The sequence below is a fragment of the Tamandua tetradactyla genome, chromosome 8 (genome assembly GCF_023851605.1).
Source record: "Tamandua tetradactyla isolate mTamTet1 chromosome 8, mTamTet1.pri, whole genome shotgun sequence".
Lineage (NCBI taxonomy): Eukaryota > Metazoa > Chordata > Mammalia > Pilosa > Myrmecophagidae > Tamandua > Tamandua tetradactyla.
The window spans coordinates 93,286,195-93,313,662 of NC_135334.1; the positions used below are offsets into that span (position 1 = coordinate 93,286,195).

The 27,468-nt window shown below is 50.7% G+C and overlaps 2 protein-coding genes across 10 annotated transcripts in view; one reads left to right on the forward strand and one right to left on the reverse strand.

Moving 5' to 3' along the window:
* KCNC1 (potassium voltage-gated channel subfamily C member 1) overlaps positions 1-18,302 on the forward strand; it is a 49,434-nt gene extending 31,132 nt beyond the window's left edge. Inside the window, exons 2-4 of one of the 4 annotated variants that reach the window (XM_077114148.1) lie at positions 1,304-2,237; positions 15,769-15,847; positions 17,704-18,302. In XM_077114148.1, coding sequence (XP_076970263.1) covers positions 1,304-2,237; positions 15,769-15,842 — 1,008 coding nt within the window. In that variant the 3' untranslated portion in view covers positions 15,843-15,847; positions 17,704-18,302. Of the gene's footprint in view, positions 1-1,303; positions 2,238-6,645; positions 7,659-9,236; positions 9,435-11,463; positions 12,840-15,768; positions 16,070-17,703 lie in introns of those variants that run through there. The other 3 variants (XM_077114147.1, XM_077114150.1, XM_077114146.1) reach the window with 3 other exon arrangements.
* Positions 12,231-27,468, reverse strand: part of SERGEF (secretion regulating guanine nucleotide exchange factor) — a 328,021-nt gene continuing 312,783 nt past the window's right edge. For 2 of the 6 annotated variants that reach the window (XM_077114152.1, XM_077114151.1), the window contains one exon: positions 17,804-18,169. In XM_077114152.1, coding sequence (XP_076970267.1) covers positions 17,826-18,169 — 344 coding nt within the window. In that variant the 3' untranslated portion in view covers positions 17,804-17,825. Of the gene's footprint in view, positions 12,298-17,803; positions 18,170-27,468 lie in introns of those variants that run through there. The other 4 variants (XM_077114155.1, XM_077114153.1, XM_077114157.1 and 1 more) reach the window with 4 other exon arrangements.

Consider the following 27,468-nt stretch of genomic DNA (forward strand, 5'->3'; position numbering starts at 1 on the left):
AGACTAGAGAGAGAAGTGACCTCTCCCAGAATTCTGTCTGAGAAAGAGGGGTTGAAACTCGAACACCTGCTTGAATCTACCTCCTCTGGTACCCATATCTGCTGGTGGCTAGAGAGACCCGGGGTCATTAGAAAGGGCCAGCAAACCAAATCCATGGATCCTCTGAACCTTTCTCCAGAGAGTACGGGACCAGAACAGGTGGCTTTGGACAGGCCAGGTTATCCTGGTCCTCTCCTTCTCACTGGTGGAGTCCGAGAAGAAAAGGTACCCAAGTATGTTACGAAAGCCGCAGCCCACCAGAAGTTTCTTCTGTACTTACCCTGGGGCTGGCAAGCTTCTCAAGGATAGAGTCAGATCCAGTGGTTTATGGTGCCTCTGAGGACCCCTGTCTAAGTCTCCTCCCTATGCCTGAGCCCTCAACACAATATCTCTGACAAGCAATCATGTAACTTCTATTTAAATACCTCCCAGAATGGGGAACTCACTTCCAGGTTGGTGGTGGAAGTTCTTAAGAGGATAGAGAGGGGCTAAATAGGTCATCTGGGGCCCTGGAGCAAATATACATCTCCCACGCCCTGGGTAGGATAGAACCCGAAAGAGACCATACGGGTGAGGTACAGAGCCATGCAAACGAGAGAGAATAGACTGGAGTAGGAGGAATATGGAAGGCATCAGTCCACCATAGCTGCCCCCTGGTCAACAGGCCAGGTCACTTTTATCAGGCAGGGTAGACTAAGGCCCCAGCACTTCACCTGCGAAATCACCGTGGCTTAACACAATAGGAGTGTAATAGTTTAGTGAAGGTATTTTGTGGCTGTTCCTCCCTTCAGACTTGAGGTTTCCCTCCCTCTGGTGGTTCTGTTGTCCCTCAGGGCTTCAGAGTTCTCTGCTGGGTCCTTCGCGCTGGGTGGCAATGCGGGGGGGGGGGGGGGACAAAGGAGTCCATGTACGATGGAGGGGGGAGTGTCTTACGGGCCTGGAAGTTGTGTCACTCCTTCTGTCCACATTCAGCTGGCGTGAACCCAGACACATGGCCCCACCTAGCCGCAAGTGGGGCCGGGAGATACAGCCAGGAGGAGAAGGAAATGGGTTAGTGAAAACCGAGCCGTCCCTGTCACCAGCCCTTAGCTCCCTGGGCCTCCTCACCCTGCGCCCTGAGGAGGGACCCGTGGCATGGTCAGCGTGGCTCGCGTCGGAGGGGACGTCCTGCGGGCGTCTTCCCCCGGCCAGGCCCGCGGAAACCGGATCCAGCACCAAGGCGCCCCAGCTTCTCCCTCTGACACTCTCTGTTTCTCCCCCGCAGTACGTGGCCTTTGCCTCCCTCTTCTTCATCCTGGTCTCCATCACCACCTTCTGCCTGGAGACCCACGAGCGCTTCAACCCCATCGTCAACAAGACGGAGATCGAGAACGTGCGCAACGGCACGCAGGTGCGTCACTACCGGGAGGCGGAGACGGAGGCCTTCCTCACCTACATCGAGGGCGTCTGCGTGGTCTGGTTCACCTTCGAGTTCCTCATGCGCGTCGTCTTCTGCCCCAACAAGGTCGAGTTCATCAAGAACTCGCTCAACATCATTGACTTCGTGGCCATCCTGCCCTTCTACCTGGAGGTGGGCCTCAGCGGCCTGTCCTCCAAGGCCGCCAAGGACGTCCTGGGCTTCCTGCGCGTCGTCCGCTTCGTGCGCATCCTGCGCATCTTCAAGCTGACCCGCCACTTCGTGGGCCTGCGGGTCCTGGGCCACACGCTGCGCGCCAGCACCAACGAGTTCCTGCTGCTCATCATCTTCCTGGCCCTGGGCGTCCTCATCTTCGCCACCATGATCTATTACGCCGAGAGGATAGGGGCCCAGCCCAACGACCCCAGCGCCAGCGAGCACACGCACTTTAAGAACATCCCCATTGGCTTCTGGTGGGCCGTGGTCACCATGACGACGCTGGGCTACGGAGACATGTACCCGCAGACGTGGTCCGGCATGCTGGTGGGGGCGCTGTGCGCGCTGGCGGGCGTGCTGACCATCGCCATGCCCGTGCCCGTCATCGTGAACAATTTCGGGATGTATTACTCCTTAGCCATGGCTAAGCAGAAACTACCAAAGAAAAAAAAGAAGCATATTCCGCGGCCACCGCAGCTGGGATCTCCCAATTATTGTAAATCTGTCGTAAACTCTCCACATCACAGTACTCAGAGTGACACATGCCCGCTGGCCCAGGAAGAGATTTTAGAAATTAACAGAGCAGGTAGGAAACCTCTTAGAGGCATGTCGATCTGACCTTTCACCTCCGCCCCCTGTAGCGATGATTCCAGATTCAGTCAGACTGCTTCCTTAGTTCCGTGGGTGACCCAGGACCCCACACTCAGTCTCGAGATGTGGCGCCTGGGAGCCCAAGGAGATGCCGAGCAGCCACCTTCAGAAGGCGCGAGCCTGCTAGAGGAACCTCACTGGTGGCCCTGGGTAAGGAGGTTGATGCACTTGGTCTCGTGATGTTCTACCAAGACAGCACTGCCCGCGAGGTGGCTGAGGACGATCTTAGCAGGAGCCCTGGGGGCTGCTGCTCAGGGCGGCAGGCGCTGAGCGTGGGTCCCGGTCTCAGGCTGCTGACCTAGTGATGTGGGGCAGGGCAGGGGCGGGTGTGATTTGGCAACGTCAGAGAGCTTTCGATTTGGTCTTTGCGCAGCTCCCTCTGGGCTGCGTGGACGGCAGAAATGGTGCGTGGGATCCGGGCAGGGTGGGGTCTCAGCAAAGGCAGAAGCAAGGAGTCTTCACCCCCTACAGAGCCTGTCCCCATAGCTGAGTAGAATTCCTGCTCTGATTCCTGCTGCCTAGTTCCAGATCCTATTTAGGAGACGCCTCTAGCTCTCCATAACAAGCTTACTTACCCCGTAGCATGCCGAACCAACTCATCTTCTACCACCATTCTAGAGTTTAGCGTTTATCTTTAGGAGCCCGTTGGAATGACTATAGCTTTCACGTTGTCTGTTTGGGTTGATGGTCAAGTGGGAGTTTCCGGTGGCCTTCTGATGGAAGCGGCTGGTGAGCAAAGGACCGAAGGGGGCCACCACCCGGGCAGCTTACACGAAAGCGCTTACAGACCAGCAACAACCTCCCACCGAGGGTTCTCCCCATTGGCCACGGTAGGGACTGCAGCAGCAATACAAGACACCCCAACCAGTGTACAGCCACTTTCCCTTGAATTCATTGGGGGCCATGAAACAATACTAGTCATTGTGGGATATATTCTAATATTCCATGGCTAGTGGTTCGTTATGGGACTATCTCAGTTTTATGAGAACCTGCACATAGCACATAAAGTTGATCGCGGGGCTCTGGTCCGAAGATATAAAGCCCATAGTCTACCTCTACCCATGGAATACCATCTACTTATTCTTTGGACACAGGGATTTCTAAGGAATGCATGACCCAGAGAAGAATAGCAGCAGCAAGCCAAGAAGGAGTGCTGGGTGAGTGGGAAGCAGCAGTGAAGGACTGGATATTTAGCCTATGAAGGAAGTCCCAGGCCCAGATCTGTGCGGGGAGGCCACAGGCTAGCTCAGCTCCAGGAGAGGAAGGGCCCCTGGGGTCTGGGTGGCCTTCCCCAGTGGCTGGCTCATTCTTTCTTCCCTGCCAACGTGCTGTCTTACCCACCACGTCATCCTGATCCTGCTCTGGCTTCATTCCCACAGTTACACCGGCCAGAGCAGACACCCAACGCCCACTTCTCTGCCCATGGGGGTTTTCCAGCCCCTTCTCTCTGTCCCCCACCCTCCTGCCCTTCCTGGGCTTCCTGAGGCACCTGAGATGAGAGTAACTAATGTTGTGGGCTGGGTCAGAGGCTGGAACAGAGGGTCTGAGGTGGGGCAGGGCACCCCAGCTAAGGTATGGCTCCTGCTCAGTGACAGTCAAGCCCAGCCCCTCCTCCCTGCTTTGGATGAGCTAAACATTTTGACCCTAGGAGTTGGTATCATGGCAAGAAAAATTCCTGGGGCTCTGGGAGAAGATCTGAAGTGACTAGTCCCGGTTCCATTCTGGGCTGCAATGGAAAGAGCGCTTCCTGAGTGACACCCATGGCACAAACTGGCCCTTCTGATCCAGCTCCCCAACACTGTATCTTTCATCATCGATGTGGACAAGCATCAGCGCCCTTGTCCAGTTCACCCAGGGTCCCCGGTCCACTGCAGTCATGTACAGATCCCTCTGCACTCCCAGCCAATGACAGTACTCTCCATGTGCTGAAGACAAACACACACACATACACATTCACACATGTGCACACACTCACAAATGTAGACATGTGTGTTCAGACATGTACACCATCTAGTCCTAGGGACACAGGTCCTCTTCCCATGCTGCAGCTAACCTGCCAAGCCCTGCATACCTGTTGGAGCCGCCCCGGACCTCATAGCACTTCTCCATCCTTGGAAGCCCTGCTCCTAAGAGCCACCTTGCCCTGGACCCAGGTCTCAGGGACCCAGAGAGCTCTGACTTGGTCAGTCTCTGTGACTGAGAAGGTATCTTGAGGTCTGCAAGCTTGCCCGCTGGGGCCCCATGCCTGGATCTTCCTGCCTTTCTCCAACCCCGCATAATGCTCTGTGCTCACTCCTGTCCCAAGTAATTATTTCCTACAGCTGGGGTGGCTGAGGGGCAGGTGATCCCAGGGAGGAAGGAAGCTGAGGTTGATGGGGCTGTCCTGGTGCCTGGCCTATCCACCTCAGCTCCAAGACCCCCCGTGTACCCAAACACTCCCCCTCCAGAGGCTGGTGTGTGAGACCCAGCTTATCTCCCACCAAGAGGGCATGCCATCCTTAGGGGATGTCTCCTCTCCCACAGCTGCACCCTTGAGTCCCTTCCCATCTGCCTCCTTTTCTGTTTGCAGCTGTGTACCTAGATGGGCACAGTGTTGGGATGAGTTTGTGAGTGAGTGAGGAGGCCAGAGGTGAGGAAGGCAAGTGGTGAGTGGAGACCAGGCCCTGCAGAAACTGTGGGAGGCGAGATACAGGCCCCCCCCCCCCCCCAGTACCGTTCCAAGTCCTCCTGCCCCACGGTCAGGCAAGTGACCTTCCTGAAACCTGATTCCACTTTTAAAACCTGGGTCTCCAAGGCAGACGACCCGCTCCTCCCTACTACCTCCCCTGTATCAGTCTTCATAGCTCCTTCCCTCACCTGCACCTCTTGGCCTCTCCTGAAGCCCCTGGTCTGTGTCTGTCGCAGGGATGATCTGGTCTCCTCTCCTCTCTGTGCCATGGCTGGCTTGGCTTCAGTGTTTGGGGTCTTGTCCTGGGGTGGTGTTGTACCAAGGGGTGGCCAAGGGTTCAATTCTCAACTGGTTGTAGGGTCCCATGGGAGAGCAGGAAAAGGCTTCTCTCCCAAGAAGGGGCTCCCTCCCCCATCTGCAGTCAGGGGGCCAGATCCACCTGCCCTGGACAACTCAGGGCTCCCTCTGTCCTGCCATGTCCATTCTCGTATGTCTCGTCCATCTCTACTCCTGTGATGTGGGTTGGTCCTTTGTGGTACTGCATCCTGGGTTGCATGACCCCACTGTAGCTGAGCAGGGGGCCCACCAAGGCGGGGTGGGGGGATGGCAGTCATGATCCCTTCCTACCTGTGGGCACTTAGGGCATCTGTGAGCTCCCAGAGAAGCCCCCTGCCTGGGGCCACTGGAGGTGCCCACTGCAGCCTTTGGATTATCTTTGGTGGCGGCGGTTGTGGTAGGTTCTCTCCTGAGCAGCTTAGTCCAAAGTGCCCCGGTTCCTTTTCTCTGCTAGGCTGCAGTGGGTGCTGAGGGGGGTGTGCTAGCCAATGGGGAGGGAAGGGGAGGGCATTAACGGTCGTAGTGACCAGTCAGAAACTGGGCCCTCACCTCTTTCAGTGGGCTGTGAAGCCCCCTGTGTGTGGGGAAGTTTCTGCATGGATCTGGCTGCAGGGTAGGCAGCTCTGTCCCTTAGTGGAGTCCTGAGTGGGGATAAGGGAATGTAGCTGAGAAATGAATGGACTCTGAGGGCCAGGCGTGGATGGGTGTTCTTTTCCATGTTGTTCACATCTCTCTCTCTCTCCACTAATCACGTCTCTCTCTTTCTCTCCTGGTTTTGTTGCATGACTTGTGCAGTTCTCATGATTGTATCTTATCGTATCTCACAGCCTGTCCCCATTTAGCCCAGGACGTTTTTCCCTGAGCCCCAGCTGGGCAGAACCCTCTGGGGCTACACCCAAGGAAATGCCCAGCCACCCCCCACCCCACCCCAGCCCTGCGTGCGCCCCCTGGCGCCCGCTGCTGGTGCAAACAGTAAGTACAATCGGCCAAGCCTGGAGGTCAGGGCAGAAAAGCCAGCCCTGCGCGCCGAGGGCCAGGCCACGCTGGTTCTCCTTGCTCCAAAGTTTTAAAAAAAATGACCGTCTTGCGGACGCTCATCTCAGCCCATTTCAAAGTCCAGAAACCATCTCCATAAGACGCTGCCCATGCTGCCATTTCACCATTGCAAGCCCGCCGGTCTAGTGGAGGCCTGGGACCCTGGGCTCCACGTTGTCATTTCATCTTAAAGATGGCAGGGAGTGGGGCGTAGAGGGGGGAGTCTTGGGTGAGCGCATGCCTCTGGCCCTTCCCACGGGCTCCCCAGGTTTGCACAATTGACCCTCCTCTGTTTCTCTTCCAGCCACCTCTCTGGAGCTGGGGAGGGAGAATACCCCAGGCTCTGAGAGCACCCCCAGACCTCAGCCAAATCAACAGCCCAGGGAGGCTGGGCTCATTCCCAGAGCAAGACCTAGATGCCCGTACACAGTCACAGCCCCCTCCTCAAAGGTCAAAGTTGAGAGAAGCAGCAGACACCAGGGGTGTCCTGGAGCACCCCCTCCCCCAGGAAGAGAAGGTTTCCCAGCTCACATCCCACCCCAAGGATCCCTGATGGCTACTCCTTACCCCCTGCTCCTCCTGGGAAAACCTTGAGCCCCTTAAAGGCTATGGGAGCTGGGAACCCCAGTCCCAACCTTGAGCCCCTTAAAGGCTATGGGAGCTGGGAACCCCAGGGGTATGGGGGCTTGTGGACATGAAGAGTGTGTGGTGGCCCAGCACCCATAGAGCCAGAGTTGAGAATCAGGCTGCACCATCCACAGAGGCAGAGAGTGGGCACCCTCCTTTGACTCATTGTCTGGACAAGGACTTCCTCCTACAGAGGATGGTCAGACAGAAAAACAGCAAGTCCTTGGTCCCCTTCCCAGATGGAGACGCTGCCTGGGAGGACACATTGCTTTCCCCTTGAGAATAATTAGTGTGGGGTACTGTGGGCCCCAACTGCTACCCCTCATCCACTGCCTCCTCCCTGTCTTCCCCTCCTCTCTCTCCACCTGTCCACTCCCTCAGCCCAGAGACCCTTGGTAAGGAGGGGAGGGGCTGGCCAGAGTGGGAGGCAGGCCTGGGCACATCTGTGAGCTCACGCACATGTGCCTGCAGACGCGCCCCCCATGCCCCAGAGAGGTCCTGGTGTCAGAGTTACCTTGGTAACTGGCCTTTCTGGTTCAGAGTAAATCGGGGAGTGAAGCCCATGGGATTTGTCAAGAAACGCACTGTACGTGAAATGCTTTGCCATCTTGTACAAGAGATTTTTTTTTTTAAGTTCCAAAATTATAATGGGTTTTTTTTTTTTGGATTTGTTTTATGAATAAACCTGATTGGTCCATTTCTCTTTTGACTGACTGCCTCTTTGTAGTGACATGATGTGTACACGGGTGGTGATCCCGCCCACGTGCATGCCACGCATGTGCACGTGGGGAAGGATCACTTCTGCGTGTAGTTACATGATGTGAACAGGGTCATGGAAGTGTCGAGTCTGGGCGGAATTTGTATCCAGCTGTTTTTCTCCTCAGTCTTTAGGAGAGCCTCCCCTCATGTGGTCTCACCCATGTTGGTTTTCTTCTCCCACAAAAGGGCTTACCCTTGAGGCTCTCACTGTAGATGAAGTATTGGAGGAAGACATGGTGCCCACCCTGGGGACTGAGCTGGCTCCACCCTGGCCAGGAAGATTCTACTTGGAGGGCAGAGAGCCTGGGGCAGGCTCAGTCCCCCACAGGAAAGGGGACAGGGGCAGAGGCCAGGCTGAGCTTCCTCTGCCAGCCCCGGAGGTTTCCATGTTTCTGCCCCTGGAGTTGGCAGAGGGAGAGCTCCTTGCCCTGACCGCGCTTTGCCCTTCGCCCAGTGCACCCCTAAACCTCCTCCCATGTTCTTTCTCAGGCTGTCACAGAGGCCAAGGCTCATCTTTTCCCCACCAGAGTCCATCAGCTGCTAATGTCTTCTACACATCCATTTGCTCTGCTTTGCTGAGGACACTGACAAGAAAGGACAGAGGAATGGGAGACCCCTCCCAAATCCATGTCCTGCTGTCACAGTCTCATACACACTTCCCTGTGTGCCTGTACAAGCTGACCAGGCCCACTGGAGGCAGAGCGTTTGGGAGATGCTGGCTTGATCCGTACGAGGATCCGAGCAGACTGAGTGGTCGAATGGGGTCTGCATGGGAGGCAGAGTAGACTGCATGACCAGGGCCAGTCTGTATGGAGAATGAAGCATACAGAGTGACCACGTTGGGTCTACAAGGTGGGGGTGGGATGGAGTGGGGAGGCAGGCTGAGCCCTCAGATAGGGTGTGTATGGAGGACAGAGTGAATTGAGTGATCCAGATGGGATCTAAATGGAGGATGGAGCTGAGCTGACCAGATGGGGCCTGTGTGGGGCCCGGCCAGGCTGAGTGACCAGACTGGGTCAGAGTGGAGCTAGTGAAGACTGAGTGCCCGCCTGGATGTGGATGGGGGAAGCCAGGCTCTGCTCAGCACTAGAGGTGCCAAAGGCCGCCTCTCTGGACTTGAGTGTTTCTGCGTGTCTGTCTGTCTTTGCCCTGAGCTCTGTGTTTGGCCCTCTCCCCATGACTGCATCCACACCATCCTGTCTCATCAGCCCCGCCTTGAGCCCTGGGCCCAGCCCCCAGCACTGCGCCTGCTGGGCCCATCACCAACCTCATCTTTTTGCAAACTTTGAGCAAACCCAGGAGCTCCTGCCTCCCAGCCACGTGGGCAGACCGCAGGCTGACTGGATCAGCCGAGGATCCCCAGCCTCGTGCCTCCCTCCACAGCCCGTCCACATTTCCGTCTGGAGGGACAGGCTGCCCTTCGCCAATGTCCCACCTCTGGCCTGTCCCTCCCCCCCCTCCACTAAACAGTTTTCAGTGTCTCAATAGCTTCTGCTTATATGTTTGAAGATTCCAAACTGAATGGGGAGGTGGCGAAGGCCGCGCTGGCGAACGAAGACTGCCCCCACATAGACCAGGCTCTCACTCCCGATGAGGGCCTGCCCTTTACGCGCTCGGGCACCCGCGAGAGATACGGACCCTGCTTCCTCTTATCAACCGGGGAGTACGCGTGCCCACCGTGCCCACCCGGTGGAGGAATGAGAAAGGGTATGTAGAGGAGGCCGGACCGCTCTGCATTGGCCGGGGCCCGCCTCGTGCTCCCGCAGACGGGTGGGGGGGCGGGGGGGTGCTGAGGGACAGGCAGGCACACTGAGGGGAGGGCAAAGAGTGGAGCTGTCCTCCAGGGTCCGCCCCTGGAGGTCTGGGTCCCTTTCGCCCAGATGGGATGTCAGGCTGGCAGAAAGAACCTGAGGCCCAGACAGCTGTGGGTTGGTAGTGGGCAAAGGGGTGGGAAGGGGCTTGGAAATGGGCTGGCTGAGTGTAGGCCATGACCCTGGGGCCAGAGGAGAGTCAGCTCCTCCAGGCTGCTCCAGAGGAGGGCGAGTCAGGCCCAGATCTCTCCTCTCTCCTGGTTGAGGAGGGCAGGGGGGTCAGCCTGGACCAGCCCAGTCCCCATGGGCTCAGCCATCCAAGGTCCCTGTTCTGGAAGAGGCAGACATTAAAGAGAATCCACAGGCCAGTGGGTGGGGGCTTCTGGGCTTGGGGGTGAAGCAAGTGTCCTTGCAGAGGTGAGGGTGTGCCAGTCAGAATATTGCTAGTGGCAGAGAGCAAGCCTACTAAGAGAAGGTAATTAAGCAGGACTCTCTGAGGCCCTTCCACCCTCCAGTGCCACAGCCCTGGGTGTGGTGAAAAGCCCCTATGTGGGAGGTGAAGGCCAACATCAGTGGTGGCTTCTCTTCTCAGGGTCTTCTGTAGCCAGACCCATGGGCTGACCCGACTGGAGAGAAAGAGTTCTGTTAGTGCTTGAGTATAGGCTAGGGAAAGGCTTGGGGTAGGGGCTCAGAGCACCCCAGTTCAAGGCTCCAGGCCTTGGCCCAAGCCTGGGAGGTGGAGGAAGCCATCCTCTGTGCTGCAGACTGGCTGGGCAGCTCATGCATGTCCGGGAGAGCCTCGCCCACCCACGGGGTTTGCATGCTGAACTGCGTGAGCAGGGCTGGGCCAGATGGGTAGTGGGCTTCTTTTTTGAGAGCAACAGTTGGTATAGTCTGTGCCCATTCACAACTGCTCAAGTACTTGAAGTGGTTAAGCCATACATAAGGAGAAAACAGAAAATTTTAAATGCAAGGCAAACACAGAAGAGGAGAGGCAGCCTACATGGAGAAGTAGGGAGGTCCTTCTAAGCTGATGCCAACTGTCCCACTGGATGTGCCCACCTGATCTTGGCTGGTCCCTGCTACTTTGCCTTGCCCAGAGGTCCCTTGGACCCCCGTGCCGCATACCACTCCCCGCATGATGCTGCATGGCGGAGGGCTGCCAGCCTTGGGGCAGGCCCCATCCTTGGTACCTGCCACAGATGGGCCTAATGCTCCTCTTTGCAACTGGCTTTTTCCCAGGTGGAGGCTCTAGAATGCCAAGGAGCAGGGGCAGCCATGGGGAGTGAGGGGGAAAGCAGGCAGCCACCCCAGTGGCTGTGCCCTGCCCAGTAAGGCCTCATGGGCTCCCTGTCTCCTTCATCTTGAATGCTGGATCAATCAGTGTGACCTAAAAGAGCAGACAGGAAGGTCTCTTTACTGTGCTTCCAGAAGTCCAGGGAGCATGGGACAGAAGATACTCCATCTCCCTGTAGCAGCCAGGGAACCCAGCAGCAATCACTGTCCGCTAATGATACCCATTCCCCAGTTCCACAGAGGCGTGGGGGCCAGTGTCTTTGGGAGGCACCAAGGGTGATGTGCCTTCCCCCCTATCCATCTGGCCCCCATTCGCAAGAAATCATGCCAGCCACCGAGGACTTGCTTTTCTCAGGATAATTCCGAGCCATAAGCCACACAGGTGTTTGAGCGCATGTGCAGAGTAGGAAACAAAGTTAGGGACTCGACCTGTTTCCCCAGGAGGGAGAGAAAGAGGCGTGCTAGGCTGGCTCACTGCATGGGAAAACCAAGCCAGCTGGAGAAGAATCTGCCTGCCTCTGCATGCGGCTGTTCTGTCTTTCCTCCTCCTTCCTTAAGAACTAAGTACCAAGCGGGATGGGAAAGCCAAGAAGAGAAGCTCAAGTGTTAATTGTATTCTTTACATACAGATCTTTGCAAAGAAAGCCCTGTCATTGCTAAGTATATGCCGACAGAGGCTGTGAGAGTGACTTGACCAGGCGGCTTGGCCGAGGACACTGGTGGCTATTAAGCATCTGGGTGGACCTGCAGCCCCTCCTCACCCTCGGACAGAGTAAATTCACGCCATGCAGGTTTGCCGGACGAGTCCGAGTGGCCCAGGCATTGTACTAGGACGGACGTAGCTTTTCCTACGGCCAAATGGTAACCGACCGTAGAGAATTTTCTTTTCTTTCTTTTTATTTTTTAAAATTTTTTCTTTTATTTGGGGGTGGGTGGGGGGAGTGGAGGGGTTCCTTAGCATGACTTGCATGAAGTTAAACAGAAAACCCAGCAAACAACACCCTCCGAAACTCCTGCAACTGTATGATTACCCTAAACAACAACAATAACGGAAAGAAAAAGCAAAAGTTCTATATTTTTCTTTCAAAGTGCTTTACTTTTACACACATTGTTGGAGCCAAACTGTAACGGCCGTTGGTACACTTCTGGGGGCGGGGTGGGAGGAGGAGGGGCAGGGGCAGGGAATGGACCGCTTCCCTTTTTTGTACACGAGGTCGAGAGTTAACCATTCCAAAAAGGGCAATCGGTCAGCCATCGGTCATATTGACCTCACCTTCATAGTTCATCTCTCGCGGAAACTGAGAACTTCGCTCCAAGTAGAAGCGTGGAGACACGTGCTGCCGCTTTCTTCCCTCTCTGTTTGGCATGCTTGTGACCCAGCGGATGTCTCCCCAAGACCCCTGACAGCGGCTAGTCTAGGTTGATTCTGTCATCTATTCGGTGTGTAGATCCTTTGTCACCGCCTTCCAAGACAAATTGTTCATAGTAAATAATCAACACCCTACGGATTTGCGAAGCGTTACTTTAAAACCAGGATGTAGAGTATCGAAAGATCAGGACCACAGGGGAGCGACCCTCCTCCTCCTTTATTAAGGCACAACCTGGCATTGTATGCAATTTCGCACTTCCGAGTAAAAACCTGCATGCCCAATGTTATGCAAAGAGACTCTAGCATGAAATAAATTTTGTTATCATGGTTTCTGTATAGTCTAAAGCAGATTTGTTTTCCTGAAGCAATCGGAGGTTTGCAGAGACACACTTCTGCATCTCGAATAAATATAGTCTTTTCTCCCAACAGAAACAGAGGACAGTAGCTTGGCTTTGGTCTGATGCTAAAATTAGTGGGGGTTGGGGGGGGGGGAAACGGATGATTATTTTTGAAAAACACATGCTTGAGTTGAAAAAAAAAATGCAACATCTAGAGCTTTCACTGCAGCTCGCAACATTTCCTGGAAAGAGAGCAATGATGCTTTAGCTCACCAACCTCCCCCTACCAGGGTCCTGGTCCCCAATAATAAAAAGCTGACTTTTGAGATGAAGCATGGATTTGGGTTTTTCTTGCCTTCAGGCAGTGTCGTGGTTCTGCTCTGGGCCTCCGGTCAGGCTGGCTGGGGCTGGGCTAGGGCAAGCCCGAGTGTGGCCAGCCTGGTCCCAAGGACCCACCAGGAGGTGTGGACACCTCTCTCATTGGGGGGATGCCACACCCTAAGGAAGCAGTTGCCCTGGCTGGGCTGGGTGGTCCCTCAGGCTGCAGATCCTGTTGGGGGCCGGGTGGAGGTTAGGGAGGGAGGCAGCTCTCAGAAAGGACAGAATATACAAGCATGTCCTTAGAGTGTGGTTCACCTAACGCAGAAACTTCTCTGTGAATCGTGCCGTATGGATGAGTCCCTGGGCCTAGCCATGGCAGAGCTCCTAGCACCCTTGTAAACCATGGTGACCTCCCTCCTGGGGCCATCCCTGAATGGAACCAGAGGTAGGGTCAGATGGACAGGTCTGGGTGCCCCACCTCATTGCATTTCCCCTCTCCCCAGCTTGGAGACACCTCGCTCGGATGTGGTGGAGCCCTCTCCTAGGAATTTTTATTTGCTTGGGCTGTTCACTTGGTTTTGGTGGGGGGCAGGGTGAGCGATTGGGGTTCCATTTCTATTCCTATCCAGCAGAGAAGCCAGGAATGTTTAGGGACGAAGAGTTCTTAAAGTTTATGCAATTTAAACTCTGGGCATTTTACAGAGTAGTAACTGTGGCCCAGGAAGGGGGGTGAGCACCCCGGGGCCACAAACAAGGGGGTGTCATTCTCTCCCTGATTTCAGTTCCCTTGACCTCCCAACATGGCCTGAATCACTGATCAGATGGGTGGGTGGGAGGCCTGAGGTGGGTGCTGGATTCTCCTGTAACAGTTTCTCAACCCTCTAAGCTTTTGCTTCACCTTCCGGGTGCCCTGTGCAGCCCGCGGACCAAGGGGGTAGGGATCAGGGGCACAGTAAGCTTGGAGAGGCATCTGCCCCTGGGGTTTTGTGGCTACCAGGTCCTTAATAGTTAACAACAGTTCATATGTATTGATATGTGCAAGCCTTGGCTGCTGCAGGGAGGGTCACGTTCACTCTGGACCCCTCATCAAGGGAGTTCCTCAGCTGTACTTGAAGTGGGACTCAGCACAAAGCTATTTGGAACATGGGACACAGTAGCTCCCAGGGCAGGAATTAATATGTAATGAGCATGCATCTACTGTGGGCTGGGTATCTTACAACGATAGCTCACAGCAATTCAACATTCCTATTTTAGAGACATGAGAACAAGGCTCAGAGAGGTAAAATAAACACCCCAGTTCCACACAGCTAGTGAGTGATGAAGCCAGGACTTTAACCCAGGTTGTCCCACTCCATAGCTCAGGTTAAGCTGTCTCAAGCTAATTGAGGCCTTTCTCAGCCTGGCCCTTAGAGGTGAAATTGATGGAACACTAGAGTTGCTGATCCTAAATTGCAGAAACCTTAAGGCTGGATCCCCCACTCTCTTCCACAAGTGCCACTGGTAGGACAGATGGGGCTGCTTCACCTCCTTCGTTGCCTGCAGTCTGAGCCTTCCACACACACCTCTGACCCATTGTTCTTCTCCTTAAACACCCTGCCATCCTAACCACAGGTTGAAACTCCTTAACGTGGCTTGCAAGGCCCTACCAGCCTCTCCAGCCTCTCCCCTTCCGAGTGCCCATCTCTCTCTGTGCTCCAGCCACTTGTAGGAGTTGCATACACGCATCTCAGGAGCTGCAACTCACTCCCTCTAACACTCCCACCATTTCTTGATTAACTTGCTAACCCTCAATGGCCCAGAAGTGGTGGAGGCCGGGGACATGGCAGGAGGGCTCCATTCTGCGCCCTCGGCCTGGATTCCCCATTCCCAATCTCTGCTATTAGTCTGATGGCCTTCCTGGGTCCAAAGGGTGTGTGTGTGGGGGTGGGATGGGGGAGCAGGGAGAGCCGGGGTGGCTGTGGTCAGGAGTGTGTTTGGTAGGTGGGCATGTGAACATCCCACTAGTGCCTGATAAGTGATGGACCTTCAACAATCACCCCAGGGGCCAGGCCAAAGATCTGTGAACACACAAAAGCGTCCCGCTGCTCTTCCCTTTCCTCCTCCTCACTCAGGAGGAATGTGGAGTCTAATTTACTTAGTCAGAAAAAAGTAATTTTTAAAATGAGTGGTCCTTTCCTCAAGCTGGCTCCTATGACTCACTGACTAATGAGGTGGATGATATTGGCGTGGACTGTCAAATGGTTGTAATACCCACAGCATAGTCAACAAACATTTGTACAGAGTATAAATGCAGAAGATGAGAGGGGGTGAGGGGCCACAGAGCCCTCTCATTTAACTTCCCCGTCCTTAAGGGGACCTGTAGGGTGTATTGCCCTGTCCATTCATTAATAAACATTTACTGGGCACCTCCTCTGTACTAGGACCCTTCTTTGGTGAAGGTGTTCCAGAATTGACCAAGATCTGGTCCCTCGCTCTCAAAGAGCTCACGGCCTATTAGAAAAGAGAGGTTCGAATATCTGCAATAGAAGTCCAAGTATGATCAGTAGGTTCAAAGGGGCAAGAAAAAATATGGGAGACATTGTCAACACCCCTCCATGACCCTGGAGCTTGTTCTAGTACTCATCAGATAGAGCCAGTGAACTTACTTGGAGAGAGCCCATTCTGCCAGATGCTTCTGTTAGGAAGGGCAGAACAGAGGCAGTCAAGGTGATGGGACTCTATTGTGTTTTCTAGAGCCAAGAGCCATTCATTCTTCATTCGTGGATTATATGTTCCCTATCTACTTCTATGAAGGGTCTGACTCTTCATAGAGCTTCTGAGGGTCTGAGGTTCTAGATCTAGGGTAGATGTACCTCCTATTTCAGCCCAGGAAAAAACCCCAAGACACTTTTTTCTTGTGCCCACAGGAGGCCTTGGCAGAGAGGCATTAGGACTCAGCAGCAGAGGACTTGAGATTTTGGTTTCTTCCAGCTGGTGCTAAAAGAGGTAGGAAGGAACTTTTCACTGCAGTCCTGTGAGAGTGTGTTAGTTCCTTGTGAGTGGAAACTCTGGGAGGTATGGACCTGAGTACCATCTGGTGTGGGACTGCTGTGTGTCTGAGGCAGACCACCCAGCCTGCAGGACAGTGGGTGATGGCCAGTAACCTTGGGCTTGCCCCAGTATGGGTCATCTTTGTGTCTTCTGATTGTTTCATCTCTGTGAGCTCTGTCCCCCTGAAAGACCAGCTCAGAGTGCTTTGGGAAGTACTTCTTCCCATCACAAAAGTGCTTTGAAGCTACACTGACCCCTGATGGCTCTGGGAGGGGGTGGGGACCAAGGGCTTTGCTGGCCTTAGCAGCCATATTTCCAGGATGCAATGTTGAGAGCAGGACTCCTTGCATTGGGGTTTGAAGCCAGCCTATGGCTGTGGGAGGTCTCTGGGTTCAGCCCTAGGGAGCTCAGGAATGTCCTCATCTCTACTATCCTGAGCTGTACCTATCCCTGGTCCAAGGGCTATTCTCTGTCCTACCCATGTCCAGGCATTGGCTGGGCCATTTCCTAAACAGAACCCTGGACTGGGAGTGAGATAAATGAATAGCTTTGAGATGGTATCTTCCCTCTCTTAGGCCATGGTTTCCCATATAAACAATGAAAATATTAGATAAGGTCATCAGTTTTTTTTAACCTTTCTCAAGGACTCCTTCTCAAATGAAAACTTATGTGAAGTCCAATATATAATATAGATAAAAGTAAAAATGTTTTTAATAAGGTAGAGGGGGCCAGGACCTCTGTCTCCTTGGCCTTCCTTTACCCATAGCCCATAAGGTGGCCACAGGGTTCTCAGGAGAATCCTAAGGCTCTAAAAGATGTAGTCTGAAAGCCACTTGGCTAGATGGTCATTAAAAGTCCTCCCAACTTTGATGTACTAGGATTACCTAATTTCTCTTGAAGCTCTTGCAGCCTAGCCCTCACAGACCCAAACCCTTTCGTACATCACAAAGGAAAGACAGCATGGGATGGGCTGCAGATCTAGGATGGCCAGCTGGTAAGGCTGCCACACTGTGCTCTGAGAAAGGGCTACTTTCTGAGATCCTCTTGCCAAGGGTCTGTTGCCAGTTAGAGTAGATAAAAAGGTGGTGTATCCCCCAGAGTCATAGCTGCCACCTTGGGAAGACAGCCTGGTCTCCATCTCACCTGAGGCCCCTCCTTCTGCAGATGCTAGGGTCCCAGGGAGAGAAGGGTGAGGAGGGGAGGGGCTCAGGAGCAGGACTCTTGACTTTTGATGGTGCTATTCCTACAGAATCTCCTTCCCATGCTGTGATCTTGTGACCCCTGCCCTTCATCTGAAACTACACAGCTTGGTAATTACAAGTACATGAATCTGCTTGGTTCAGATGAAGGCATAAATCTTCTGCAAGTTCCAATGGTTCTAGATCACTTTGTGTGTCCCAGGGGTCTCCTCTGCTGGGTCTTCCCTGAAGTCCTGTCTTTCTCCATTTACTCATCTCCACTCCGTTCTACCCCCACTCCAGAAACTTCTGGAGTCACCAAGACAAGAGCTCCTTCTTATCCAAGTATCCAAGCCATCTGAACAGGATGCCTTGTTATTCTTGAACTAGCAAACTCCATGCTCTGGGCTCTGGAAATAAAACCCCAAGAGACACTTGTGGCTGCTTTAAGCTTGGCTGAAGAAACCTTTTTTGCCTTGCTAAATTGAATGTTGCCAGGACGAAAAACAAACAGTGGGGATAGGCCTGGTTTTTTTGGTCCTTCCAGGTAGGGACAGGCTGGAATCTTCATGCTGGTGTTTTAGTTTTCCATATTTTTTCATGAGGACCTAACCCCTAATTCTTATCTACTAGGTGGAAAAAATGGCTATCTCTTTGTGCCCCAGACACTGGACAAATGGTCTCCCATCTCAGGCCAACACCATAACACAATGAAGCAATTTTCTGGCAAAACTTTTGTGGGAAAAACCACTTTATTAAAGGTTCTCTGTCATAAATACCCCATTTCTGGACCTGCTGGATTGGCTTTGGGTTGAAGTTTCTGGTTGTCTCCCCTTCCAGTTTCTCTCTTTGTTCACAGCTTCCTGAGGTTCGGTGTCTTCAGTGGCATCTGGGGAAGGGTCAGTGACCCTGGGCCCCTGGTCCAGGGCAGGGAGGATTGGCAGCTGGCAGAGGGCCAAGGAGTGGCCAGCCCCACAGCCCACAAGGAGTACTGATGCTGACCTCAGAACTTGCACTGGTTTGGGGTCCCAGACGTTGGCTTCAGTGCCATCCCCGCACATGCCATGCTCGTTCCAGCCCCAAGAGTAACAGGCCCCACCTGTGAAGGAGAGGGAAGACTGTTGTAGAAGTGTTTTTGGGTAACATGACAGAAACATTCACCCTGAGGGTGCGGGTATCATCATCAACTCAGGTGCATACCTGAAGAAATCAAAGTTCAATGAAACTTGGTAGCAAGCTCACTGTCCTTGCTTCCACCCCTACCTACCAAATCTTACTCCAGTGTTTCCCATTTCCAACAATGCATATGATTCATGCCCCAAACCTGGCATTCTGCCTTGAGCCTTCCCTCACAGTCACCCTCCACATATAATCCAAGATGGAGACATGCTGTCTGCTGTCAAAAATATCTCAAATCTTCCACATCTCAATCTCCACAGCCACCATCTTGATCCAGCCACCATTTTTGCTCATGTGGGCCATGCCCAGAGCCTCTCAACTAAGTGGCTCACCTCCACTCATGTCCCTATCCATTCCAATCTCCAGAGAGCATCAGAGGGATCTTATCAAAACGCAAATCCAATCATGTCACTCTCCTGTTTAAAACCCCTCAATGACTTTCTGGTACACTTAGGAGGTATTTTGTTGACCCATAAGGCCCTGATTGGCCTCACCTTGCACATTCCCCCTCATTCATTACATTCCAGAAACCCTGGCCATCTTTCAGTTCCTTAAATATGTCCTTTTCTCTCAAAGCCCTCATTCTTCTGGGGCTCCAGATTGCATCATCCTTTTGTTTCCATTATAAATGGAAGCCAGTTTCCCCAGCCACTCAAACTAAATGGATTCTTGTTGTTGCTCCATCATAGTCCCTTGTACGAGCCCTCATAGGGGATCTTGCACTTTGCAGTGATTTAAGGTACGTGTGCCTGATGTGTCCACTATCCCCTTCTCTCTGTGACAGAAGGATGTGCATGTTTTGTTCACTGCTGTATCTCTCATGCACAATGCCTGGTGCGCAGTTGGTGCTTAGTAAGTATTTGTCGAATAGATAAAAGAATGAACGAACTCAGAGTCAAACAGCCAGAAAGTGGCAAAGTCAGCATTCAAGCCCAGCTCCACTCTATCATCTCACCTCTTTCTAGGTTTTGGACCTTCTCCAAGGGTCTAAACTCACTCATAATTTTCTGTAGTTGTTTTTAACCTTTTGTTCCTGGATATAAAAGTAAATCATCTTTGTTGCAAAAAAAGAAAAACAAAATAAAAAGGAAAATATGCATAAATACAAAAAAGCAGGAATCTTACCCACAATATGAATATTTCAGATATCTCCTTTAAACCTTCAATTTGTGAAATTTGTCAATATTTGTGTATATTCATATCTTGCTTTTATCCCTTAACATGATAATAAAAACATTTTTTCCATGGAATTGCAAGTTACTTAAAAAGAAAATTAAAAATAATTTCTTTGAAATTTTTGAAATAGCTCAGTATGTAGAAAGCTGCGGGAAACAATGTGATGGGCCAACACATACCTCCATCCTGATTTAGAACGTTAATTAACATTTTATCATATTTGCTTCAACCTGTCCCTGTTTTTAAGGAAATAAATCATAAAGAAACAGTTAAGTAAGCCCACCTCCCATCCCTTGCCCTCCATCCATCCCTCCTTTCCTGAAGGAACCACTATTTTGAAGTTGGTATATGTTACTTGCATGTGTGTTTTATATTTTTCTACATAAATGTTCTTAAATACTACATCATATTTTTAGTTTTAAAGATTTACATCAATAGTATCACGCAAAATGTATCTTTTTGCAACTTGCTCTTTACACTCAGCATTGTTTTAAGAATGTATCTGTGTTGACACAGATAGGGGTCATTTATTTTTATTTTAACTGTGCATAGTTATTCCATGTGTATAAATCATACTTATCCATTTCTCTTCTGATAGACAGTTTTTTTATTACTATTGCTACTACAGCTGCTGCTATTATAAACAGTACTACCATGACTATCCACAAACATGCCTCCTTGTACAAATGGGTGCCTGTGCAGAGTTGATCCCTAGAGGCGTGAGTCACAGGGAATCACATATTTAACTTTACTAGGTGTGGCAAAAAAACTCACCACCGTGACTGCAGTCATTCACACTCCCATCAGCAATGGACACAAATTTATTCCCCTTTATCTCTGCCTATAGACTCTTTTGCTATCCTGATAAATACATTTAATTAAAGTCCACTTCCGTGACTACTAGTGAGATGTTTATTAGCTGTGTAAGTTGCTTCTTCTTCTATGAATTGCCTATTCATATTCTCTGTCTGCTTTGATATTTGGTTGTTTAACTTTTCCTTATTGAGTTGTGTGTTTTCTTTGTGTGCTCTCTCTCTCTCTTTTTTTTTTTAGTTTATGTAATTCTTTGTTGCTACATACATTTCAAGTGTCTTCTACCAGAAGTCTGTGGTGTGTTTCTATGCTTTGTTTGTGGTGTCTTTTGTTATACACATTTATTTATAACAGCTTAATTGTCCATTTTGGAGACTGAACAATTTACTTAACTTGTGTCCTATTATCAGCTATCTAGATGGTTTTTAATTTTTCAATATTTTATATAACATTGCTGTGAACATCTTTATGCATACATCTCTGTCTATCTCTCTAATTATTTTCTCAAGTTTGATTCTGAAAATAGAAATTCCTGTTCATTGGATATAGATACATACTGCCAGAATACTTTTCAGAAAGACCTATGGCAATCTGTGGGAGTATCAATCCAGCCTTACCAGTATTTACTAATGTTATAATATTTAAAAATCTTTCCTAATTTGAAGATAAATGGCATTTCATTGTTCTAATTTATGCTTCTTTGATTTCCATTGAAAATGAAAAATAATTTTTGCTTCTCAGGTATTTGTATTTCTTTTTTTTTTATTGTCTCTTAATATCTTTTTCTCATTTAGTATAGAAGAGATTAAATATTCAGATCCCAGAGTCAAATGGTCTGGGTTCAGATCCCAGTTTCTCTATGTATAAGCTGTTATTAGCAAATTATTTAGCCTCTCTGTCCCTCGGTTTCCTCATCTGCTAAATGGGGACAATAATAGAACCATTCTCATAGAGTGGTTGACAAGGATTATATGGCTGGAGCCTGGCACGTGGCTAGTACTATGTAAATATTTGCTATTATTGTTATCTATTATGAATCTTGTTGTTTTAAAGATTGTTGTTTGTTGTTTTAAAGATATGAACTCTTTCTTTGTCATATCTAGCATAAATGTTTTTTTCCCAATTTGACTTAAAATTTTATTTTGGGTCTTTGTGTATATATATATATATATATATATATATATATATATATATATATAAAATATATATATGAGTTTTATGGTTCTATATAGTAAAATTTATTGATCATTTATGTTACAGTTTCTGCCATTGCTTTTAAGTCCTGAAGCAGATCAGGAAATATTCTTTGTGGTTTTCAGTGATTTCGATTTTTTATAAATCCTTACATCTAACTCATTATCTACTAAAACTTTGTTCTGCAGACCACTGTTTTAACAGAATGAGCCAGGCTTGGCCCCAAGATTACCCTTTCCTTTCCTTTTCCCCAGTAGGACAGCAATCATTGGCCAAAAGCTTGGTTTGGGGGAAACACAGATGTCTGCCTGTTTGGCCCATGGATGAGGAAATGCACACGGAGAGGATGAGCCCCAGGCCTTATCTCCTACAGCTAAGCAGGCATTGCAGCCAGGCCGATCCCAGGCAGGCGGCGGGCAGAGTAGGAGAGGCTTATTACCTTTGGGCCCGGTTCGCACCTGGCGTGGGCTTTGTGCCCAGCCCCGGTGAGTGGCACCAGCTGACGGTCAGCAGGAAAGGGAGAGGGAGGAAGGGCAGAGCTGACCTACCAGCAGGATGCAGCACATGGGGCAGCTGGCATCCCCTCACCTCCTGCCAAAGGGAACACGTCCTGAGGAAGCCACTCTTGGGGCCGGGGTAGCCAGAGGCCTAGAGCCAGGGCTTCCACGCCCACTGGGCCAAGGCCAGAAGTGACAAAGGCCCGGAAATAGCTTCCCTGATACCTCCAAAGAAAGCTTATCTGGGTTAGGTGCTTTATAGTCTTTATCTCATTCAATTCTAACCATCCTGTGAGGATCCACAATCTATGGATTTTCTCATTTTATAGATGATAAAAGTGAAGCCCAAGAAATGAAGTAATGGTAGAACCCAGGCAGCATGGCTCCAAATCTGTGCGAAATTCTGCCTATCACACACCAGGGGTCGCCAGATTTATTCTATAAAGGGCAGATGGTAAATGTTTTAGGCTTTTTGAGGGCCACATTTGGGCTCTGTCACATATTATTATTTTTTTTAATAGAAAAAGTAATCCTTAAGAACCATCCTTAGCTCGCAGGGCCATACAAAACCAGGCCACGAGCTAGATTTGGCCCTGAGTCGTTGTTTGCACACTCCTAGTATACGTGTAATATACACCATTTACTATATAACATGCAACACCATCCTGGGTCCCACACTGCTATACAGTTGTATAATGACGGAACTTACATGCCCACCTGGAAAATGTGGCAAATATAAGCAACTACCTCACAGGGTTGCTAGGAGGAGGTCTGCATGACTTGATACATATGACTCCCCAAGTACAGTGCCTGACACAGGTGAGTGCCCAAACGCTGGACAGAGGGAGGTGTGGAGAGGAGGAAAAGGCAAGGAAGGCCATGCCAGTGGTGAAAGGCACAGAGTGGAGGGAGAGGCACCAGCAGATGGGGAGGCCTAGGGTGGAATGACAAGCGTTTCAGGGTTCCCCACTTTAAATCACCAGTATTTTAGAATAGGTTTCCCCGGACACCTCACTTAGGGCCACCTTTTGATGGACATAGCGAAGGCAGGAAGGCCCTCTAGATTCAGCAAGATGCTAAAGTGTGGGGGACTGCGACAGTGGTTCAGTGGCAGAATTCTCACCTGCCATGCCGGAGACCCGGGTTCGTTTCCTGGGGCCTGTCCATACAAATTAAAACAAAAAAAGATGCTTAAGTGTGGGCTGTTCTCATGAGGAAGTGGGAGAAAAGGAGAGTGGCCTCTGGTAAGCCTCTCCATTAGCTAAAACAGGAAGTTACAGGATGATTCCTGGTGTTAAAGAAGGGCTCCCTGCAATGTACCTTGCACTTGCCAGGTCCTTAATGACATTTAATTCCACTTGACTGATCACTGGCCCCTGGGAACACGGCTGTGCCGTGGGTAGAGAGCCTTATTATGGAGGGATTCCCCACCCCTTGGCGTTCAGGTGCCCTGCTCACAGGCCTCAGTGGAGTCGCCCTGATCCAGGCCGTGACAAGTGGTGCAGCTCTTGGCCCAGCACATCTGAGCTAGCCCTGCAGGCAGCAGAACCTCAGGACAGGCAGGGTGCCTGGCACAGGTTGGCCAAATCTGTTAATACCCAAATCTGTTCAGGCCTTGTGGCACCTGCCTGAGCTTCTTGGCAAGCTGGCTCCTCATAGGGCCTTGTGTGACTGCAGCCCGATGCCAGGAAGGGAGCAGCATTTCTGCCGGCCAGCCTTGCCTAGGAGGGGCAGACACCTGAGCTTGTGTGGTAGAGCCTCCTGGTTGTCGCCTGAACTAGAAAATAAAGGCTACATTTTGCAGTTTCCTGCAGCTGGGTGTGACCAATGAGGTTCAGGCTAAAATGTTCCCTAACAGCTTAGGGGACCCTTCCTTAAAAGACAGATGGCATGTGCCCTTCACCCCATCTTCCCTGTCCCTTCCTTTCATCAGGAATGTGGATGTGATGGCTAGAGCTCTAGCCACCATCTCAGGCCATGAGGATGAGGTCTGCAACCTAAGGAGGGTGCTTCTCCGTGTCGTACAAATGTCATCTTAATTCCTACAGCAATCCCCTGAGGTGTTATCTCCATTTTGCAGATGAAATGACTAGGCTCAGAGAGATGAAATAATGTGTTCATGGTCACACACCTGCAAAGACACAATCAGGATAGTTCCAAAGCATGTGAGAAATGATAATAGCTAGGAATTACTGAATACTAAGTGTAAGCCAGGCCCTGCAATAAGTACTTTATAAGTATGAATTCACTGAATCCTCAAAACAAGGCTGTGAAGTACAGTCTAATATCCCCATTTTCTAGAGAGGTGATGTCTATTGTGCAAGGTAACACAGCTGTGAGAAGCGGGGCTGGGGTTCAATCCCAGGCAGCCTGACTCCAGGACCTCCTCTGTGAGTATATTGTCCTCTCCAGCAAATACACTGCTTCCCAGGTAAGTAACAAAAGGTACAGAGCAAAGGTCCACCTGTGTGGGGACAAGACCAGCTCCAGAAGGCAAGAGCTGTAGCTGGTGAGGGAAAGAGCACTGTGCAGAGGAGCAGAAACCTCAGTGAGCCCCTGTGAGCCCTGGGGTTGAGGCCTGGGGAAGTTGCCAGAAGGCCCTGCCCCTCTTCCTCACTGGAAGTGGGGAGAACAGGGGAAGGAAGGGCTATGAGAAGTTGGGCAGTTAATGGTTCATGTGCCTGCTGCCTTGTCAAAGTGCTCACAGGGGGCTGAGACCATCAGGGTTGCTCCCCTGCAATACCAGGCTGAGAGAGAGGAGGGGGAAGTTTGAAAACATCATGGAGACAGACGGCCCTAGATTCAAGAAGCTAGTAAGTGTCAGTATGGATGGGGCCAGGCTTGGCCAGGGCCAATTTGGGAAAAGTTTCTGAGAGTCCAACCACCCAAGTTTCTGGCAGCAATTGGTGGGATGGGCCCTGCTATGATCAAAGAACATAGTGAGCAAGAACAAAGTGAGTGAGGAATCCACAATTCAAGCCTCCAGAAATGATTTGGGTCTAGATGGAAACTTTTGGATAGAAAGAGGGGGTCCAAGTCCTTACCGTCTCCTGCCTGGAAGATCTCAACAACTGCTGATGGACCTGGTGGTGTCCATCTGTCCTTCATGCTAAGGCAGCCAGCCTGGATAGGGGAAATCAAGCTAACACAGCTTGGACTTTCCTCACATGGCAAGTTTGCCCTGTCTCTCCACCAGTTAAGAGACCCAGTCTAGCGCCCTTAGCTGGCTCTGTAGGCCCTGTGGCCTTTTTTCCCAGCTTTCTGCTCCGGCCCTGTAGGCTTGCTGCCTGCTCCCTGAAGTCACCCAGTCCCGTCACACTGTCATGATTTTGCTCAGACAGAGTCCATTTAGTTTCATCATGTGGGTGCCTCTTCTAGCTTAAGCCCTGCACTGAACCCAATACCCAGAGAAAGGAGAACTCATTTTCTGGCCCCAGGGCGCCCAGTCCACTGGGAAAGACAACCATGGGAAAGGATGATAATGGAAGCTGATGGCAAGTGCACATAAGGGGCTTGGATATCGGGATCTCCTGTGGCATTGTTTGTAATTGCAAAAGATTGGGGGAAACCCCAAAATCCATCAAAAGATGAATGTTTAAACTACAGTTTGACCCTACCATGGAATTATATGCAGCTATTTTTTAAAAGGAGGTAGAGTTCCGTGACCTGAAAGGGAAGACATTTTTAAGAGAAAATGGGCTGCAGAGCATGGACAGTATGATTCACTCAGTGTAAACCTTCATATGTTTCTTATGTATGCATGCTGAAGAATACATCCCAAACTAAGAACCATCTATGAGGAAGAGAGGGAGAAATGGGGAAAGGGAGACCAGCATTTGTGCTTTTTTGGTATTGTTCAAAATTTTAAAAAAGCAATAACATGAAGTGATGATCAAAAAAACAATATATTTCTAAGGGACACAGGTAGTAGAGAAGAGAGGATGATATACTCTTTGGGGGGGCAGGTGGGTGTCACTCAAAGTTCTCTGGGTTAATTCTTAGCTGGGTTTTGAAGGATAATTAGGAGTATACCAGTCCTAAAAAGAGACTACTCATTGAAATTTGTCCAGTTCAAGCTGCTTTCATTGATCCCTATGGCATCCTGTTTGGCAAAGAAGTGAATTATGAGTCACACTGGGCCAACAGAAGGTGGTTAATTTCATTTCCTCCACGCTCTTACCGTACCTGGTTCTAGAGATTATTCTATCCCTAACTGCCTCATTAATCTGTAAGCATGGGGTGGGACTGGGGTGCTGGGAATAGCTCATAGTCAGTCCTTAGGACCCATCACAGGGTCTGACCTGGGACAGGCACTCAGGGGACAGCTCTGGAGTGGAAATGAATACATTGGGACTTTTCCCCTACTACTAGTCATCCTGAACTCACAGGTCTGTCTGTAGACCAGCAGGTGAGGGAGTGCACACACACAATGCTGAGATTTGGTGCCATCAAGCCTACTCCCCAGGCCTCTGCATAGCTTCTTGTCTTTACCCCCTGGTCTCTGGCCAGAGCTGCCTCCTGGTTGCAGGCCCCGAGAATAGAAAGCTGCAAGTCTCTGTTCCTGGTTAAACTGTCCCAGGAGCTCCTACAGGCTATAGGAGCTCCTGAGACACATTGGGCCAGGCTGAGGGAAAATACTCAGTCAATGTAGGTTCTGTTCAATAATTAGTCCATCCATCACTCTCCAAGGCTAGTGGTGCCTTTAGGGAAGGAACTGAGAAAGCAGGAAAAAGCCATTCCATAATCAGGAAGCGGGGCAGTTCCTCCACAGAATTACTGGAGATATTTGGAAATTGCAAGCCCATATTGCCTTAGGGAAGGCTGTAAGTGGGAACAGGCTGGCCTGGGGTCCCTCCCAGACCAGGATCCATGGCAGCTCTGAGAAAAGGTAATGGGGGAGATGGGGAATGAGGCCTGGAGGCAAGGAGGCCAGTGAGGAGGCTGTACCAGGCAGAAATGATGAGCATCTGCAGAAGAATGGATTTAGGAAGGTAATGTTCAAAACAGAGCAGAGCCCAGCACTTCTCACCAGCCCCATCACCTCTCACTGGTCGCTCTGCTGTCTCTACTGCCACGTGTTCTATTCTCCACACATTCTGACTTAAAACTTGAGTCTGAATATGGCACTGCTCTGCTCAAGAACTCTCCACTGGCTCCCTTTACTCAGAATAAATAAAAGTTTATTTTTATTTATTTCCCCATCCCCTTTCTGCCCTCATGTCCCATTATGCTCCACCTTGCTGATATCACCATAGCTCTACTGACTTCTTTATTGTTCTTCAAATATGCCAAGTACTTGCCTCAGGGCCTTTGCTCTTGTGGTACCTGCTGTCTGAAATGCTCTTTCCCCTGATATCCATAGGCTCATTCCCTAATGTTGTTCAGGTATTTGTTGAAAGGTCACCTTATCTAAGAGGCCTTCTCTGACAACTCTGTACAAAATAGCAGACTCTTCCCTCCCATACCATTATCACCTCACTTGCTTTTATTTTTCTTTATATATTTTTACTGTCTATTATCTATCTTTCCTGGCCAGAAA